Source organism: Myotis yumanensis, unplaced genomic scaffold (assembly GCF_028538775.1).
Source record: "Myotis yumanensis isolate MYYU_CA2020_CCGP unplaced genomic scaffold, mMyoYum1.0.hap1 SCAF_19, whole genome shotgun sequence".
Lineage (NCBI taxonomy): Eukaryota > Metazoa > Chordata > Mammalia > Chiroptera > Vespertilionidae > Myotis > Myotis yumanensis.
In genome coordinates, this window is record NW_027223770.1 from 27,038,099 (window position 1) to 27,057,024 (window position 18,926).

The window sequence follows — 18,926 nt, forward strand, 5'->3', positions numbered from 1 at the left end:
CTGGCCCGGGACCCCCACGCATGGGTCTGGGTGGGGTTGTTCTTGTTTGACAAGCACCTGCCTGGTCCTGGCCAGAGCGGGAAAGCTTTCAAAATCCTCGGCTGGCCGGCCAGTCCCAGCCTCAGGGCAGCACCGGGTGCCTGGCCTGCACTCTCTCTCCCGCAAGCCTGGCGTGCGCCCTGGTCACGAAGTCCACAGAGGGACTGGGGACCCCAAAGAGCTGGGCACACCCCAGGGTACAGTCAGCCCTGCTCCCTGCCAAGTAGAGGGAGATCTCCTTTCCGAAAGGTCTGACATGATTCAGACTAAACACACACACTTGTGACCTTTTCAACCCAAAGGCTTTTGAAGTAGCCATTCATCCAGAAGAAAAACAGGGCACCCATGCCGTGGACAGGGCTTTCCTACCTGGGGCCGGGGTGGGGTCACAACACCAACGACAAGTGTGTCTCAGGGCCATGCGCACCTGCTGAGCTCTCTCATCTGACCCTCACCACCCAGGCGTGGCCATGGCAGCCTGGCATCCACAGGAGGAGCAATGGAGGCCCAGAGGGTGAGTGACTCGCCCACCCAGGCCCCAGGGCAGCAGGTGGAAGCAGGAGGACGGAAGCCAGGCTAGGCCTGGGCCACTCCAGAGCCTGCTTCCTTGGCGCTGCCCAACTGCCAATGGACAGCAAAGCAGCCCTGGCCAGTGTGGCCCAGTGGATAGCGTCGGACTGCAGACTGAAGGGTCCCAGGTGTGATTCCGGTCAAGGGCACCTACCTCGGCGGCAGGTTCCCTGGCCCTGGTCAGGGTGTGTGCAGGAGGCAACCAGTGGATGTCTCTCTCTCACATCGCCGTTTCTCTCTCTCTCCTCCTCCTCCATTCCACTCTCTCTCTGAAAATCAATGGGAAAGTATCCTTGCTGAGGACTAACAACAAAAAGAAAAGGTCACCACAGCAGCTCCAGTCCCCGAGTGAGGTCTCCATACCTCTTTCCTCTGTGGCCCCTGGAAGGTCTTTGCCAGTTGGTCCTGGTTGGGAACTGGGAACAGGCGGCCTCTTTTCAGCACAGGGTTTCCGGGCGCCCTCCAGCGAGCTGGGGGGCTCGTTAAAGAACTCCTGTGTGGAGCTGGAGTCCGAGAGTGCCACGGCCGTGCTGTCCTGGCTGCGCTCTGAGGGGAGAGGGAGGGAGGGAGGGCGGCAGCATGAACCAACCACCGCCCACACGGAGGGGCCTCCCCAGGCGAGCCGCCCTGCCGGAGGCCTGGTGACTGCCCTGCGGACGTGGCCTGAACACAGCCTCTGCCACTGCCCAGCCTGCCCTAGAGCAAAAGGCGCCCCTCTCCATGGTCCCTCCTGGGAGTGCCCCCAGCAATGCGTTCTGGCGAATGTTTAACAACCGGCTAATGGGGGGCTAATGGGGGGCGGAAAAGCCCTCCTTTGTAGCACTTATTGATTCTGTGGTATAAGAATCGGGGCTGATTTCCAGCTTCCAGTGCGATGCTGCTGAGCAAGGGGGGGGGGGGGGGAGGGGGCTGAGATCAGGACACTGTGAGGCAGTGTCACCACATCGATATCATGGGCATAAACCACTGAAGGGGTAAGAACTCGGCAAACACAGTTCACCAGCTGCTCAAGGCCAAGCGTGGTCCAGAGCAAGAGCGCACGCTCCTGGGAGTCGCAGGGACAGGGAGGTTGGCGCCTGCTTGCTGGCTCCTCTCCTCAGCCTGCACAGGTGCTCCTGAGAGACAGCAGGGCCAGGGCTGCGGGGGGGGGGGGGGGGGGGGGGGGGGGGGGCTTGGCGAAAGCTTCCTGGGGTGCAGGCCCGGAGGAGAGGCGTGGCCGCTGCCTAGAGGCATGAGCCCTGGCTGGCCTTTCTCCTTAAGGAACAAGCCGGGAGCCAATAGGGGACCAGGGACCCACTGCAGCTGGAGGAGAGGAAAGGAAACCAGCCCTGAGAGAGGCCCTCCCACCACCGGGGGAGGGGGGGCCGAGTCACCGAGAGACCCCCCCCAGACTCGGGGACACAGCCTGCCTAAGTCTGCGGCTGGACCAGGACAGCGAGCCCACCCTGCCCTCCCCCTGGCTACGAGCACGGATAACAGCAAAAGCACGGACTGCAGAAAGAGGGGCAGGGCCACGGGAGGAGAGGTGGGAGGAGAGGTGGGAACGGAACACTAAGACAGTCCCACAGTCCGGCTCCACGTTAAGCATAAAACCACATCAGAGGAACGGGAAGCTGGGGGCAAAGACCTGCAACAAAATGCAAGGCCGTCTCAACAAGTCACTGCCGGGCCTCGGGGAGAGCCGGCTGCTCTGCTGCTGATGGGGGAGCCCTCCCGCTCAGTCCCTCACGTGTGAGACTGTGACTGTCAGTGCCCCTTCCCAGGGCTGTCTGAGGGTTAAAAGGTTAATCCAGGAAAAGTGCGTAAAACAGGGCCTGATCACAGGAAATGCTCACGAAAGTCCAGCCCAATCACCGCATCACTGCTTCCAAGAACATGAACCTATTTTTTCTCTACGGTCTCTCACTTGACGTCACAGGGCTGCATCCTGAATGGGCAGAGGCTCGCTCCTGCCCCAGGAGACGAGGCTGAGCAGCATGCTGATGGGTGGTGACCGCTCTTCCACGCTGACAGGACAGGACCCCCAAAGCGGGCCTGCGCACAGAGAACACTGAGGAGTAGGCCTGTGAGCCAGCCCACAGCTCTGCCCTCTTCACCCACATCCGTCACCGGCCAGGGTCTGGGGACAGCCACCTCTCAGCCTGTGCCATGGCCACTGCCTAGTGCCTGGGTCATCAGTGGCAGCAGAACTGATGGAGCCTATGAAGCAGGGAGGCCAGGTGTGTGTGAGGCCCGAGTGGCCACGCGGAAGCTGTGTCCCACTCAGGGTCAGGGGTCTGGCTGGGCCCTCTGCCTCGCTCTCAGGAAGACCAGACCCCCAAAGCTCCACAAGCACTGACTGGGGGTTACAGGAAGTCCCACACCAGTCCCCAGTGCAAGGGGTCACTTCTCCCAGAGGGGCAGGTGCCACCCATTCTGCGGGGCAGGGCGGGTCAGAGACCTTGGTTCCAGAGGCCACGCACCGGCCCTGCAGAGCTCGGGACCCAGCAGTTTCAAACCTGCACTCCAAGCCCAGATCTGCCCTCGGGCTGCTCCAGGCTCCACTCGACACTTTTTAACATGTTTGTCTCTGCTCTCCCTGTCGTCCCTGACACACACATGGGATCCCCACAGGCCTGGCCTCGTGCCTGGCACACAGCAGGAGTGACGGCCGAGAAGCGGAAGGAGTCCTCGGGAAGTCGGGCCGGGGCAGGCGTCCGGGGCAGCATCGCACCAGGTGACGGCACTGCACGCCGAGCAGCAGGCCGCGTGGCGAGCATCCAGGCAGCAAGCCTGGCGGGACGGAGCGCGTGAACGTGGCCTGCTGCCAGGCAAGCTCATGCGCGCACAGCTGCTGGGCTTTGGGCCTGAAAGGACTGCTAATTTGGTGGAATCCAGTGCGATCATTACGAAATCCAGGGATTGGCTTAAGCAAACGGATATTTACTCCCAATGTGCTAAGGCCTCTCGCTGCTGCTTGGTGAGTGAACCTCGCAAGCACCGGAGCGTGCGTCAAAGGCAGAGCCCGCCCCGAGGTGTGGGCGAGGAAGGGCGGCCCTGCGCCTCAGGGCCCTGCTCCCCTGGGACAAGTCCACCCACAGCAACAACAGCCACCGCAGAAGAGCAGACCTGAGTAAGCCGGGGCCTGGCAGGGACCGGGGCTAGACTGTGCTTCCCTGGAGCCTCAGACACGGCGAGAGAACCCACACGGCTGACCCTCTGCAAGGGCCGAGCGCAGCGGCCGCGCTGGTCCTGGGAGGCCCTGAGGAGCTTGAGGACAGGCCCTTGTCCTGGGGTGACCAGGGCACCTATGAAGCCCTGAGGAGGTCTGGTGCTCAGAAGGGCAGGGAGAGGGTTGTGCTCCCTGCGGGCTGCTGGGTCAGATCTGGAGGTGGGACTGTGCACTCGAAGCCCCCGGCTGGAGCGGCACCCCCCCCTCCCCAGGCCTGCGAAGCAAGGGGGGCGGGGCCGTGCTTGTCCAGGTGCTGCCGGGGAACGCACACCCAGGAACAGAACAAGTGCATCGCTGCGAACAGCCACCACCAGGCACTCAGGGCCAGGCTTCTCTCTAGCCCTCCTGGGTCTTGTGCGCCTGAAAGGGCTGGCACAGGCTCTTCGCAATGACCCTGGTTGGCCCTGGCCGCATCGCTCAGTGGTTGGCTGGAGTGTGGGCCCACGCACCGAAGGGGCGGACTCAATTCCCAACCTAGAGCGCGGACCTGAGTTGCAGGTTCGATTCCTGCCCCACACGTGGGAAAGGCAACCAATCACTATGTCTCTCTCACATGGATGTTTCTCGCTGTCTCTTCTCCTCTCTCCTTTCCACTTTCTCTAAAAAGAAACAAAACAAGCAATAGGAAAAATCTCCTCAGGTGAGAATTAACAAAAATAAAAGAAATAAAATTTAAAATATTAAATGTTCCTAATTTTAAATACTAAGAAGCAACCCAGGGTTTCACACCAAGAAGCAAGTCAGAGCAAAAGAATACCACATTTCATTTCTTTTACATCAATAGAGTGAAAGAATGAAGAAGCTCTTTTAAAAAGTCATCTACAGACCGGGCACCTCACCTTGCCCTCCTCCCCTGTAAACGGGACCTTCCCTGGCACAGCAAACCCACGGCCTCGGTGAGACCACAGAGGGAGGGCTGAGGGGGGATGGCGGTGAGGGCCACCCTGCCAGCAGCCACGCTGGGCCAGATGCGACGGGGAAGGCTCACAGGGCTGGGAAGCCGGCCTCGGAGACCAGGTCCAGCCACAGAACGCTGGAGCCAGAGGAGCTGGCGGGCAGGTGGCAGCGGGGGAGAGGGGAGCAGAGACCAGAGGGCACTCTGGACGGGGGTTGCTCCTGCCCGAGGCTGCTGCAGGGGCAGGAGATGGGAGGATGCCACTGGTCCCTCCCCGCTCCCCACTCCCACAAGGCCCCTCTGTCTCAGTCAACTCACAGGCCAGGGTACCCAGGGCATGAGCCTGATTAGGCCTGGCCAGCATTGGGGAGGCTCCTCTGGGTGAGGAAGCAAAGAGCCCTAGATACACCCCCCAGCCCAAAGCTCGGTGCCTCTGGGCAAGGACCCCCCTGAGCCACACTCCGCCTGCTCCAGCACCACCTGCACAGCCTCCCGCTCGCACCCTGATGAAGGCGCATGGGGAGCCAGGATGTGTATGGAGGGCGGGCTGTTCTGACCTGGGGACACTCAGCTTCCAGCAACTGGCCAAGCTTCCCAGCCTGGCTCTAGCCCACCTCCTCCACAAGCAGCCCCTGAGTGTCAGTCTCTCATCGGGGACTTGTATGTAGGCCAAGGTTCTGAAGGCGCTGACATATGGCGCTGTGTACCCATGAACTCATGGCCTGGGGTGCTTCCTCCACACCCCAGAGGCCCAGACACAAGCTGGGCACAGCGGGACGCGTCCAGGGCACTGGCCTGTGCTGAGAAGAACCAGGTGGGTCTGCTGATGCTCTGCAGGCAAAGGATGGCAAGCCTGGTGGCAGCACCCTCTACTCTCCTGCCTGCCTGGTGGAGGCGGGCGGGGGTGGGGGTGGGGGGGCAAGGGCCCACAGACACCTGCCGGTTCTGCAGAGGGACCCAGGCCGGGCTTCCCCTGGTCCCTGGGCCTGAGACAGAGCAGGAGGTGGACGGATACTGCTTCTGTGTCGGAGAGCCAAGCGGCTCACAGAGCGGGGAAGCACGCACACTGAAGGAGACCCAGGGACTGCCCGCAGCCCGGCTCCGGTGTCCTGCAGCGCTGCCTGCAGGCCAAGGAGGAAGGAGACTGGCCCCAGTGAGCAGGCGACAGGCTGCCCTGCGCTTCTTCCGAGAGCTCTTTTGAAGCCTGCCCACACAAAGCCTGCTCACACCAATTCAGATTGTACGAGATCATAAATACTTCCTCCCCTCACTGCCAACCACGGGGGCATTTCACTTCCATCTTTGGGCCGGTCCAGCCCCTCTGCTGCGTCATAGAGGGATGCGCATCGCCAACCAGCTGCTGCTGACGCACCTGCTCCTAAGCCCTGGCCCCTTCGCTTCAGAGCACAACCTGCAGGGCCAAGCGCAGAGCAGTGAGAGCTGGCGACGGGGAAGGGATCTGGCGTGGCGACAGGAAGGCTGCCAACCCACTTAACAGAGAGATGCCATGACCACGTCACTCCCTACATCCTACGGGAAAGCAGCCCCGGTGGCCCAGCTGTTTCCCATGCTCTCTCCTCTCCTGCCCACCCTGGTCACCTTGGAATTCAAAGGCCATAGGACTCTCCAACTTCCATGTCTCTGCTCCCACTGTCGTCACCCAAAATGACCCAAAGGCCTCTCTGCAGGCCTGCTCCCGCCAGCAAGTCCTCAAACCCACCAAACCCCAGAGCCAGCTCAGGCACCGACCGCTGCTCCATGGCACCGCCTGTAGACACACAGCGCAACCAGGCAGCAGGGGCCAGAGGGCCCCATCTTGGCTTTCCCTACGGCACCCTCTTCCGTCCTAGCACACAGCAGGCACTCGATCATCTCCATGACCAGCGGTGGCCTCAACAGGCTTTTTATTTTGGCTAATCCTCACCTAAGGATTTATTTATTTTTTAGAGAGAGTGGAAGGGGTAGGGGGGAGACACACACACATCGATTTGAGAGAGACACGTTGATTGGTTGCCTCCCACCTGTGCCCCGACTGGGGCGGGGTTCAAACCTGCAACCTAAATACATTCCCTTGACCAGGAATCGAACCTGCAACCCTTTGGTGCACAGGCGGACACTCTGCCACCGGGGAACAGCGGCCAGGCACCCGAAGCGGTTTTATAAAAGGTGGGCATGAAGGAGAATAAATGAGGTGACTGGCTCCGCCCTCCAACAGCCTCCCTCCCTGCCCCCAAGCCAGTCCCCACTCCGTGGGGGACACGCAAGACGAACTGAGCTGCACTCGGAGTCTCTCCCGCTTTGAGGAGATCTGTCCATGGACACAGCTTCCCCTGGGAAGGGCGGCTGTGAGCAGGGACCAGGCCAGGCCTGCCCTCCAGCACTGCCTGCCATCGGAGCTTCTCCCTGTAGCACCTTGGCTACTGCGCACACTTGTCCTTTTACACCTGTCCTTACAAAGGTGACCTGGGATCTGAGAGTCTGTTGCCCTTGTTGTTTCTTTAAAGCAAGAAAGAGCGAAGCAATGGGAATACAGAACTGAGACACCTGCCGGGCGGCAGGCGGGCAGGCACGGCGGCACTGCCTCCGCCCAGCGCTGGGGAGATGGGACAGGGCAGAAGCCAGGCACATCAAACACACTCTCCAGCTCAGACCAGCAGCTGTGCAGGTGCTCGGGTCACAGGCAGCAGGGAGCCGGACTCGGGCGGAGCATGCGGTCTGCGCTGTCCCCTGAAGCGAGCCGTGACAGTGCAGACAAACGACAAAGCCTGGGGACAGTGTGGCCAGGTGAGGGGCAGCACGGGCAATGCTGGCGGAGGAGGGTGGGCGAGCAGCGGGGGCGAGCACACAGGACACGACACAGACGGTGAAGCATGGCAGGTGAGGATGAATGTCGCGTGGGGGCGGCACAGGCACCTGGACGCTCCTGGGAGGTCCACCCTGCCCGCACATGACCGCCAGAGGACATGCCATATAGTGCAGCTGACTGCATGGGAGCCACACCAGGCAGCCCTATAACTTGGGGTTCAGGGCAGCCTCTGTTCATGCTGTAAATGGGGCCGGATGGGCATCCTGAAACCATGGACAGCAGCCCCTCCCGTCCCCGCTCCTCTGACCCCTGCCTGGTCCCTCCTGCCCACCCTGCGAAGGAAATAGCAGCATACCCGAGATCCTGGCTCAGCTCTGCCTCCTCAGAAAGCCCCCACCCCACCAAGAGGCCAGGCCAGTCTCTGGGAATTTCAGTTGCACCCAACCATGAGCTGTGCAATCACTGGTTCCTCCCGGCCTTCCCTCCTAAGAGCCCGCTGCAGGCTTTCTGGCACACGGGCTGGGCTGAGCAAAGTGGGCCATGGGATCTCAATGGCTCCCTATCCTGACAGGAATCACTGCTTTACAGCCATTGAAAACGCACTTGTGTGGCTCCCTCTGCAAACTTCCACCACAAACACCCCTTAGATTGGCAGCCAGGACGTGTCACAACAGCTCTAGGCCCCAGCATCCTGCTCGCCCACAGCTCTGTGCACGTGTGCGCCAACGTGGGATGGCTGGGTGGCAGTGCCAGGTGGCACCACAGCCCCTGTCTGAGGCAGTCCTGCCTCCTCGCTGCTCCCCGGGGTGCCCACACCAGGGGAGGCACCCCCGCTCTGTGGACGGACAGCCAAGCACAATCCCGCTCCCTGAGCTTCGCTCACGCCCGAGGGCTGAGGAGGCTGCAGCCAGGCCATGGGCCAGGGGAGCAGCAGCTCTCGCTCCGGAAAAGCAGCCAGTGCTGCAGCGCACGGGAGCCCTGATGACACGAAGCCATGAGCAGGCTTGGCTTCCAGCGCCTGCACGGGGTTCTCATGAGGGAGAGCATGGAGGTGACCAGGAGGGAGCAGGCCCTCGCTGTGGGAATGTCTCGATGGCAGCCTGGGGGGCAGGCGGCCGTTATTCCCACCTCTCCTCACCCCTCTGGGCGGTTGGGGCCCAACAGCCAGAGCGACCGGAGGGAGGTGACAGCCACCAGCACACACTGGGAGCCGCAGCCTCTCTCTCCACACACTTGGGCCAACCTGAGCCCAGGAGGGGACCCTGCAGGTCTCCTTGCTCTCAGGTCACATGTCCCCTTGTCCCCCTTCGCCAGCCCTCCTCTACCCCTGCTCTCCACCCACGCACTGCACGGTGCCCGGGGGAAGGCAGAGCGAGGCCCACCCCACAGCCCCCGGGAGATGAGCGGCGCGTGGGAAGCTGGTGTCGTTCAGCAGGCCACCACCTCCTCGAGGCTCTGCATTAAAGGCCCCTACTGCTAAGTCCGCCATTGGCTCATTCCGGCGAACACCCTGTCCCCAGCTCATCACTAGACATGTGAGGGCATGAAGTCGAGCTGCGAGGGCGCATGCGAGCCTCCAAATGTTAGTAAGGAATGTGGTTCAACAGTCGCCACCTGCCCCATCCCACGTGGATGGCCTTGTGCAGTCCCAGCTGACACCCCCCAAGCTGTCTAGATTCCCAGGGTGCCGACGGTCATCGCCTGCCCATGACCGCCAGAAGGGCATGCCATAATAGTGCAGCCGACTGCATGGGAGCCACGCTAGGCCGCCCGCAGACCGACCGCAAGCCCCCCCGTCTCCCAACTGCCCTTCCAGGCCCCCAATTTGCAGGGGGGAGAATGCAGGCTCCGAGAGGCAGGCACGGAGCCTCAGCCCGCCTCACCCACCCCGGCTCCCAGTGGGCGAGCTGGCAGGTGGCGACCCTGAGCACGTCTTGGAAGCACAGAATCACCGTGAGTCCATGAGGTTAATGAACAGCCACAACATTGCCCGTGTCACCCCAGACCCAGCACCCCCCTCACCGAAACAAAGCGACTCATCGCCCAAAGCTCCCGCCCCCGGCTGGCGTGCCGCCCTGGGCTGGCAGTAGGGAGAACAGGGACTGTACCGTCCGGCGTCGCCTGCTGGTGGGGTTTTTTACATTTGATGTAATCGTGGTCAATCGGAGTGGCTGTGTAAGGTGGGGATGTCAGACCTGGGCCAGAGGAGGAGGGAAGGGAGGCTCCGGGGCCCGGCAGTGTCCCAGCTGAAGAGCGGGAGTCCTCGTCCACCAGGCAGGCCTTCTCCCTGTGGGGCAGAGGGGGTGCAGGTCAGCCGCTCACATGGCACCAAAGGACGCGTGCCAGGCTGGACAATGCCCCTCCCAGCTGTCGAGTCCCCAAGCCACCCTTCCCGGGGCCCAGCTCCCAGGCCCTCCCCCGCACCCCTCTGGCTGGTGTCCCAGGCCCCGAAGGAGTGGCCCACAAGGTACCCATCAGGCCCAGCCCCCAATATGGCTGGGCTCTGCAGGCGGCTCAGGTCTCAGGCCTCGGAGACTGGGGGGCCGGAAGAAGCCCGCCTCAGAAATGCCCGCCACACCAAGTCAGGTCCTTCTGTGCGATGCCCGAGGCCGAGAGGCTAACCCCCCACCAGGCACCGAGAACGCCTGCTCTCGTGCCAGGGACATCGCTGCCACCTGCCGAGCAGAGCTAGAAACACCTGGCCTGTCGCCATGGCCACGGAAACAAGGACATCCATGCTGTGGGAAGGACAGAGCCTCCGGCCACTGCAGCCACTAGACCAGTGGTTCTCCACCTTCCTAACGCCGAGACCCTTTAATATAGTTCCTCATGTTGTGATGACCCCCAATTTTATTGTTACAAATTGAACATAATTAAAGAATAGTGATTAATCACAAAAACAATATGTAATTATGTATTTTCCAATGGTCTTAGGCAACCCCTGTGAAAGGGTCGTTCAACCCCCAAAGGGTCGCGACCCACAGGTTGAGAACCGCTGCACTAGAAAAATTTCATGTGATTTCACTAGAAAGAATGAGGAATGCGGGGCACTATCTCTGTGGATGGGTCCCAGGCCCGTTGTCAGGGAAAAAGAAAACTCGAGAAAAACACCTTCAGTCTTCGTTTTCACTAAAGAAACCCTGTCATTGTGTGTGTACATGTAAGTGTGCAAATGCACAGAAAACGACTTGAGAAACTAAACAGTGAACAGCGATGAACTCTGGGGAGGAGAGAGGGTTTGTCTATATGTTTACAAACTGCCAGAATTTTCGGTAACTAGAATATATTCATGTGTCATTTGTATAACTTTTAAATTTTTTGGAAAAGAAGTATGAGACACAAAAGATCACACCACTAGCTGGGAGCCCTTGGTGACTGACAAACACGTCTCTCTAGCTTTGGGGCATCCCGAGCCCCCCGTGTGACCTGCCGTGTGTGCCTTGTGTGCCCGTCAGCCCGTCCTCGAGGCCAGGGCCTGGTGCTGGCCCCTGCGGCACTCAGCGGGGCCCTGCCCAGTGCCCGGCAGGGCAGTCCAGAAGTGGGGCGAGCTGAGCCAAAGCTCCAGCATCTAGACCTCCAGAGACACAACTCCGTCACGGGGAGGCCGGGGGGACTGTGCCAGGCCCCATACGGGGGCTACACCAGGGCCGCAGCACCCTCGAGCCCTCTGACGCCGCAGAGCCCATGCCTCCCGCACCCCTCCCTGCTTCTTGGAACAACGGGTGGGAGAGGCCCCAGGAGCAAGAGGCAGCAGCGTGAGAACTGCTCCCCCAGGGTTCTGCACAGGCGGAACTGCGCCCCGGCGGGAAGGGGGTGGGGGACCAGGCATGGCCACAGGGTGAGGGGACACAGCCCCTTCTTCTCAAGTTCAACAGCAATGCCTCAGCCCGGCCTCAGGAATCTCCAGGTGAGGTCCAGAGGCTCCAAGAACTCTGGTCTCCTCAGCAGCCCTCTTGGCCCCCTGCCATGAACGACCCTCCCGGGACACGGGACAAGCGGCTCGAGTGTGCACTCACTTTTCTGAAGCTTTGGGCGTGTTCTTCTCCTCGCCCCTGGCAAAGGGCCCTCCTGCTGCCTCCTGCATGAAGTTGACCAGGACCTCGGCACCAACCCCAAACTCGGGCTTCCCCAGGAGCTTCAGGATGGAGGCGTGGAGGCGGAAGTACACCTAGGGGACACACTCAGGGGTGAGCACCCCCCAGGGGCTCAGGGTCCTCCCGCAGGCCAGTCAGCCACACGGGAAAGGGGACCCAGCAGCCAGAAGCCACTCAGCATGAAGCATTACAAAACGGCAAATGTTTAAAATGAGACTTTCTGCTTGCTCACAAGATTATCTAATGTTAAAAAGAGGATACCAGCCAAGTTGATGAAAAACATGAAAGTGCATAGATCAGTGCAACCTTTTAGGGCGACGGGACATTGTTGCTCAAATGTTAATGACCCCTGGGGATAAGCTGACCCTGAGCCGTTCCTGCTTTAACTGGGCAGATGCACGTACACTCGGATTTCTGCCAATCGGCCGGCGCAGCTCAGGCCCGTGTTGTTCAGAGGCCAGCCTGTGGCAGGGAATCTGAGTCTGTGGAGGGCCAGCTGCAGGGCGGTGAGATCTCCCACCGCAGAGGCAGCCGGCGCCCCGACCTCCCACTGCTCAAGGGTCAAGTGTGCTCCCTGATGCGTGTCCACAGCTACGCCCTGACCGCACCCTGTCACGGAAGAAGTGGGAGAGAAGGCCAAACCCGTGAAGAAAGGGCCAGGCAAACACATGGATGCCCAGCCGGACTGGAGGGCACAGGACAGGGACGGGAGCCCACAATTCCTTTACTACATCTTGTCCAGTGATAAAGGCAAGTTGCTAAATGATGATGTATCTACGTTAATAAGGAGGAAACCTAGAGAGGTAAGGCATGCCACACTGGACTAGGCATGACGGGTGGGGAACCAGACTCACGGGGGACTTTAACTTTTCGTTTTAAACACTTCTCAATTGTTTGATTCTTCTATATATTCTTTGGACCAAAAATATGTGTTAATTTTAAAATCCTCACCCAAGGGTATGTTTTTCATTGATTTGGGGGGTGGGGCAGAGAAAGAGAACCAAGCAGGATTGAAGCCGAAAACTGGGCATGTGCCCTGACTAGGAATCAAACCCGCAACCTTCTGTGCCCACCAACTGAGCCACACGGCCAGGGCATGGGCTGTCATTTTATAATCAGAAGAGATACGAAAAGGAGTAAGCAAGTGGCTTCTGCCCCAAACTCCCGGAAGCTGGGCACGTGCACGCTGGGGGAGCGGGGGGTGGGGGGAGGGCGGGGGTCGGCACCAGGCTCTGGGCCTTGGAAAGTGGAGGGTCCCGGGTCAGGCCAAGCAATCTGGATCCACACCCGTGTCCTCAGTCTCCTCCCTACAGAAGGCGCTGGTCATAGCCTCCAATCCACCTCACAGGACTGCATGAGCCTCAGTAAGAGCACCATGTGAAATGGTCAGGAAAACACAGCAACGCCAAGCAGCAAACAAGTGCTCTCTGCTCTTGGGGGGCTGTGGGGGACCCCAAACCTGAGGCTAAGAGAACCGGCTGTTCCCCGGCTCAGTCCTGCCGAGGGAGGCTGTCTCCTCTGCACCCGGAGCACAGGCGCCTGCTCCCTGACACCTGCCAGCCGCAGGGGTGGGTGCTGCCTGCGCTAGTGCCATCGGCCAGGTCCTCGGGACCTGCGTGTGCTAATGAGGAAGGACGAGTCTCTTCTAGGAGAACAAATCGCTCACTCTCCCAGCAAGCATGGCGCGCACCCCTTAGAAAGAGAGAGGAAAGGCTGCTTTTGTTTAATTGCATGCAAAGCTGCTAAACACAGAGGTTTCCATCGGGTAGCAGGGAGTCACTGGGACCGCATGCCCCATGGCCAGGGAGAGAGAGACTGGCCCGCCCTGGCCCTGCCTCCCCGCCCAGGGCTGGCAGCGCATCACCTCCAGGGCCTCCATGGCCAGCTCAGGCGGGTTGTGGTAGTGGATCTTCTTGGGGTACCGGGCGGCCTCCTCGTGCAGGTAGTGGGCGGCCTGCCGGTAGTGCAGCAGGTAGACGGTGGGCGGCTGCTGCTGCTTCTCGGCCACCTTGCCCAGCATGTAGTGGATGAGCCACTCCTCCTCGTCCCCGTCCCCCTCGCAGCGCGCCGCCGACAGGAAGCAGTGCCTGGCGGTCTCCAGCATGCTGTCCCGCCGGCCCTCCATCTGCAACGAGACCGCACGACCAGCTCAGGCCTGTCCTGCAGGAGCCCCGCTGCCTCATCAGGCCTGAGACAGACACAGGAGTGCGAGCACCACTTCCCAGCGGGGACACTGCGGAGGCCTGCGACTCCTCAGAACCCCCCTCAGGTCAGGCTACAGCACTGGACGGACACCCAGGCCACCTCATGCCAACGCCATGATCTTCCTTCCGCCTCCCCTGCAGCATCATATCGAACAGTTTGTGCGTTTCTGAAGTCCTATGACACCTTCTAAAGGTCCCAACTACCATCTCTGTGGCTGCAGCGAGGCCGTGCCTGGGAGGGGGCGACAGCAGGGGCTGGGGCTGCGTGGCTGCCGCCATCACTGCAGGAGGCCCGAGGAGGCCAGGACACCTGACCTGATGTTCTGAGAAGAGCCCCACAGCAGGCAGTGAGGCCCTGTTTCCCCCCTCACGAGGGTGGGCCGCAGAGCTGGGGAAGACGCGCACCAGCTCCCAGCTCCACGGCACTGAGAATGTCTAGCCCTGGGGTCCAACAGGGCTGCCCACCCTCGCTCCACCCGCTTCCCGGGACTTGGGGTGCTTCTAAGAAGGCCCCACCCCTGCTCCACTGACGGGGAGCCTGTGCGTCGGAGCAGCGCCTCCGGGCCCCTCCTCACCTGCTGCACGAGCTCCGAGGGCAGGTCGCCCCTCCACTGCTTCAGCTGGCGCGAGGCAAAGGCGTGCAGGGCGTAGGACATCGTGCCGTACTCGATCCACAGGGACAGGTTGGAGCTGTCGATCTCCAGGGCCCGCCGGAAGCAGCTGAGGACAGGCGTGGCGTGCTTCCAGATGGGCCAGTCGCTCTTCAGCTCATTGGAATTCAGCTTGTCCTGAATGCGACTGGCCCGGGCCAGGGCCATGCCTGCCCAGGAGTCAAACCTGTGGTCATGACAAAAGCACCCGTAAACACTCCGTTGTCTTTTGTTGTTGTTTGTTTTTTTAAATATATTTTTATTGATTTCAGAGAAAGGGAGAGGGAAAGAAAGAGAGAAACATCAATGACGAAAGAGAATCATGGATCGGCTGCCTCCTGCACGCCCCACCCTGGGGATGGAGCCCGCAACCCAGGCCTGTGCCCTGACCGGAGATTGAACCATGACCTCCTGGTTCGTAGGTCAATGGTCAATGCTCAACCACTGAGCCACACCGGCCGGGCGAGCCTGGAATGTTCTGAATGCTGCACAGAGAGGCACTAACTTTAAAACTGGCGAACTGGCTTCCTGGACTATCTGACAGCCCAGGATGTGGCGCAGGGCGTTGCTGGCAGTGACGACAGTCATAGTGGTGACTGTAGACGAGCCCACTGTGCGTCCAGGTCGTGCTTCCCTCCCACTGTGCTGGTGGCTTTTTATTAAACTGTAGTGACTGGCCTGCTGGTCCTGAGGTCCCTGCTAAGCTCATGAAGTCTGATTTGCTTGACTGAGCGGGCATATTTTCTCATGGCGGCCAAACCTGGGAGGTAAACCTTGGGTCAAGATCAAAACGAGGCTCCCTCTATAGCTGCCCTGCGTCTGCAGGGTCCAGAGCAGCATGGCCTCCTGGAAGTGACCAGGGCCAGCCCCTGGTGGCCACCCCGAACCGGGTGAGCCTCCTTTTCCCTTGTCAGGATCCACCCGGCCGCGGGGAGAAGGGCTGGGATGTGAGCGCAGAAGCCAGCTTTCCGGCCTGTATCCCTGGGGGAAAGGCTCGGGCCCCCTTTGGCTGAGCCTGTGGTTTCCTCCAGCAGGAGCCGGTGTCGGCGGCCTTGGCTGTCTCCCCCGGTCGCTGAGGCCGGTGTGGTAGAGCAGGCCCACACGCAGGCTGCCTGAGCGCTCACCGTGCGCAACAGCGAGGAGTCGCCTCCTCTGCCTGCCGCCTCCATGACTGAAAAGTGAGGGGTCACACCCGCCTTCCCATGGCGAGGTGAGAGCCTGGTGTGGCCTCGCACGGGACAGTCCCTCAGCAGCATGAAGGTCACGACTGGGCCTCCCTCCAGCCTGTACTCCAGCTGCTCAGAGGGTGTCAGCTCATCAGGCCCAGCCCATCGAGAGCCGCGCCGGAGAAGCGGGGTGTCCTAGGGGGCCCTGCCCAGGCCCAGGAGGGGCGTGGCAGCTCGTCCCTGGGCATCCTTCAGTCCAGTCCTTCCTGGCACCCGCCAGGGAAGACGTGACCATCGCCGCTGCCAACAATGCACTGCGGCAGAGCGAGGAACGAGAGCTCCTGCTTCAGTGTCGCTATTCCTCCCCTCCCCCCTCAATGAGAAAACCCTGCATCACACACTGCAGGGGAAGAAGCAGAGTGCACACCAGCCAGCCTCCCAGGCGGAGCTAGGAAAGCGGCAGCACACAGCACCCAGGCCGGGGCTGGGCTGCACAGCCCTCCCTGCAGGCAGAGCGGGGGGCACCTCGCCTCCTCTGACCCCAGTGCCCACCCCAGCGGGCTTCCCCAGGGTCTTTCTCCCTTGTTTTTCTTTCTGTGGAGAGCCTTTCCCAGTAACTGTGGTCTAAGCCACCTCGTCACTTCTCCCCTGGCCTCCCCGCTGGGCAGGGAGAGCTTGCTGAGCTGCAGGCACCCCGGCCGCCCCACCAGCCTGGCCTCACACCCAGGTCACTGGCCACAGCCGCCAGCCACTCACCTGTCAGGGCAGATGCAGATGTCGTGCATGTAGAATTTGATAGCCTTGGACTGCTCTTTGTTCTTAAAATGGTAGTCAGCCAGCAGGTAGTAGAGCTCATTCACCACCGCAGGGGAGGGGTCAGCCCCTTCTGGGAGGCAAGGGACCTGGCAGGTGAGAGGGCAAGGGTCAGGGAGGCGGAGCCAGGGACTCAACTGTGGCCAGTGATGCTTCAAACCCAGGACCGTTCACGTCAGCGCAGCTGAAGGAGAAGGTGACGGGACATGGCTCCTACCTCGGCCGAGGTCCCCTCAATGTACGCAGAGACTCTGTCCAGGCTCAGGGCCGGCCTCTCTGTGCGGGGCACTATGGTGGCGATTCTCTTCAGGAGGTTAGCCAAGTCAGCAGAAACGGTGCTGGTCTTGTAGCTGTCAAATTCAGGAAGGGTCTTGGGCTTAAAATACTCAAACATAAAGAGGGCATCTTCCCATATGAGGTCCACCTTGAAAGAAGACAGAAGGCCGATCGCAGCGCGGTCAGGGAAAGCACACAGGCAAGTTCTAAATGCCCACTGTCCTTCCCAACCCGTGTCTGACGAGCAGAGCAGTGACCCCCGTAAGCCTGTTCTTCATGAAGAAAATGTTGGAAACTCGGGCTGCCCTTTGTGAGTCCATGTGGCCAAGCCAGAGGGTGGGGACCGTGGGCCCTGACCCTCTGCTCACCTCAGTCGCCCCATCAATCACTTGGTGGACAAATACTGACCAAGTGCTTGCTCTGGGCCAGGGTGGGAGACACACATAAGCTCAGAGAATAACGGGCAGTACCGCTGAGCATGACACTCCCCAAGTGCTCTGAAAACCAAGACACAGAACACGAACCAGATCTCACTCATTCATGGATAATAGAGACCATTATAAACTTTTGAACAATAATAGATACAGAGGCAGAGCTGCCTCACACAGATTGTCAAACTGCAGCGGGAAGGCCGGGGAGGGTTGGGGGGCAGGAGGGAGGGGGTTAAGAGATCAACTGAAGGGCTTGTATGCATGCATATGAGCATAACCAATGGACATAAGACACTGGGGGGTAGGGGAAGGCGGGGTATTGTCAAGGGCGGGGGAAAAAAAAAAGGACACATATGTAATACCCTTTGTAATGCTTTAAGCAATAAAAAAGAAAAAAGAAAAAAAGAAAAAAGAAAAAAAAAATAAAATAAAAAAACCACGAACCACCTCTAAGAAATCATTCACATTATCCAAATTGCTAAAAGAAAATCTCCTGCCGACCAGCGTGGCTCAGAGGCTGAGCGGGGACCTAGGAACCAGGAGGTCCCGGTTCCATTCCCGGACAGGGCACAGGCCCGGGCTGCGGGCTCGACCCCCAGTGTGGGGCGTGCAGGAGGCAGCCCATCCATGGTTCTCTCTCATCACTGATGTTTCTCTCTTTCTCCCTCCTCCTCTCCCTTCCTCTCTGAAATCAATTAAAATACGTTTTTTTAAAAAGGAAGAAAATCTATTAAAATCACCATGTTGCATTCTCGGATGATGAGTCAGCACTATGAAGAGCCCTCCTGCAAGGCCGGAGCCATCGGAGCACCTCATCCTCCTGATGCAACCCAACCTGGGCCTCCGAGGCTGCATGTCGGGGCGCTGAGCCCCTGCTTCCCCGAGTCCCTCTCCCAGGCGTGGGGCAGGGGCCTGCGGTGGCGCCTCACCTGCGGGGCCGAGTGCTCCTCCAGGTACCGGGCCTTGCTCTTCTTGCTGGGGAAGCTGTACAGGCAGTAGAAGCACTGCTCCAAGGCCGTCTCCAGCTCCTCCTTGTAGGGGTGTGTGTCCTCAGAGGTGGATTCAGCAAGTTCCTTCTGGAGAACTCGAACCTACAGTCGGGGGAGGGCGGGGGGGACGCCTGAGGAGGGGCCCACACCTCCGAGCACAGCAGGGCCCCGGTGACACCGCTCTGTCAACTGTTACCCGGAGGAGGAGGCCTGTCTACTCGGGCCCTTTTCTGGAAAGGGCCTGTCACCCTCCCGGGAGCCGCCCTGGGCCCAGCCCTCGCAGCGGCCTTCCTCTCAGCACACCCAGTCAGCTTCTATCAGCTGCTAGAGGAGACATCATACGCCCTCTGAGAAATTCTGATTTATTTGGCCATTCATTTATTCCTCAAATATTTACTGAGCACCTTCCTGTGCTGGGCACAGTGCAACAGAGTCCCTGCTTTTTTTTTTTTTTTTTTTTTTTTTTTTTTTTTTTTTAAATATATTTTATTGATTTTTTACAGAGAGAAAGGGAGAGGGATAGAGAGTTAGAAACATCGATGAGAGAGAAACATCGACCAGCTGCCTCCTGCACACTCCTACTGGGGATGTGCCCGCAACCAACGTACATGCCCTTGACCGGAATCGAACCCGGGACCTTTCAGTCCGCAGGCCGACGCTCTATCCACTGAGCCAAACCGGTTTCGGCCAGAGTCCCTGCTTTTAAGAAGCTCAGATTCTGCCCGACCAGCATGACTCAGTGGGTGAGTGTCGGTTGACCTATGAACCAGGAGGTCACGGTT

The 18,926-nt window shown here is 60.1% G+C and overlaps 1 protein-coding gene across 3 annotated transcripts in view; it reads right to left on the reverse strand.

Annotated features, from left to right (window-relative positions):
- The window catches only part of CABIN1 (calcineurin binding protein 1), a 78,405-nt gene that overhangs the window by 34,157 nt on the left and 25,322 nt on the right, over positions 1–18,926 (reverse strand). For 2 of the 3 annotated variants that reach the window (XM_070400267.1, XM_070400265.1), the window contains exons 20-27: positions 18,085–18,246; positions 16,666–16,872; positions 16,392–16,537; positions 14,395–14,656; positions 13,480–13,740; positions 11,538–11,689; positions 9,630–9,808; positions 973–1,155 (exon numbers count right to left, since the gene is read on the reverse strand). In XM_070400267.1, coding sequence (XP_070256368.1) covers positions 973–1,155; positions 9,630–9,808; positions 11,538–11,689; positions 13,480–13,740; positions 14,395–14,656; positions 16,392–16,537; positions 16,666–16,872; positions 18,085–18,246 — 1,552 coding nt within the window. The remainder of the gene's footprint in view (positions 1–972; positions 1,156–9,629; positions 9,809–11,537; positions 11,690–13,479; positions 13,741–14,394; positions 14,657–16,391; positions 16,538–16,665; positions 16,873–18,084; positions 18,247–18,926) is intronic. The other variant, XM_070400266.1, reaches the window with a different exon arrangement.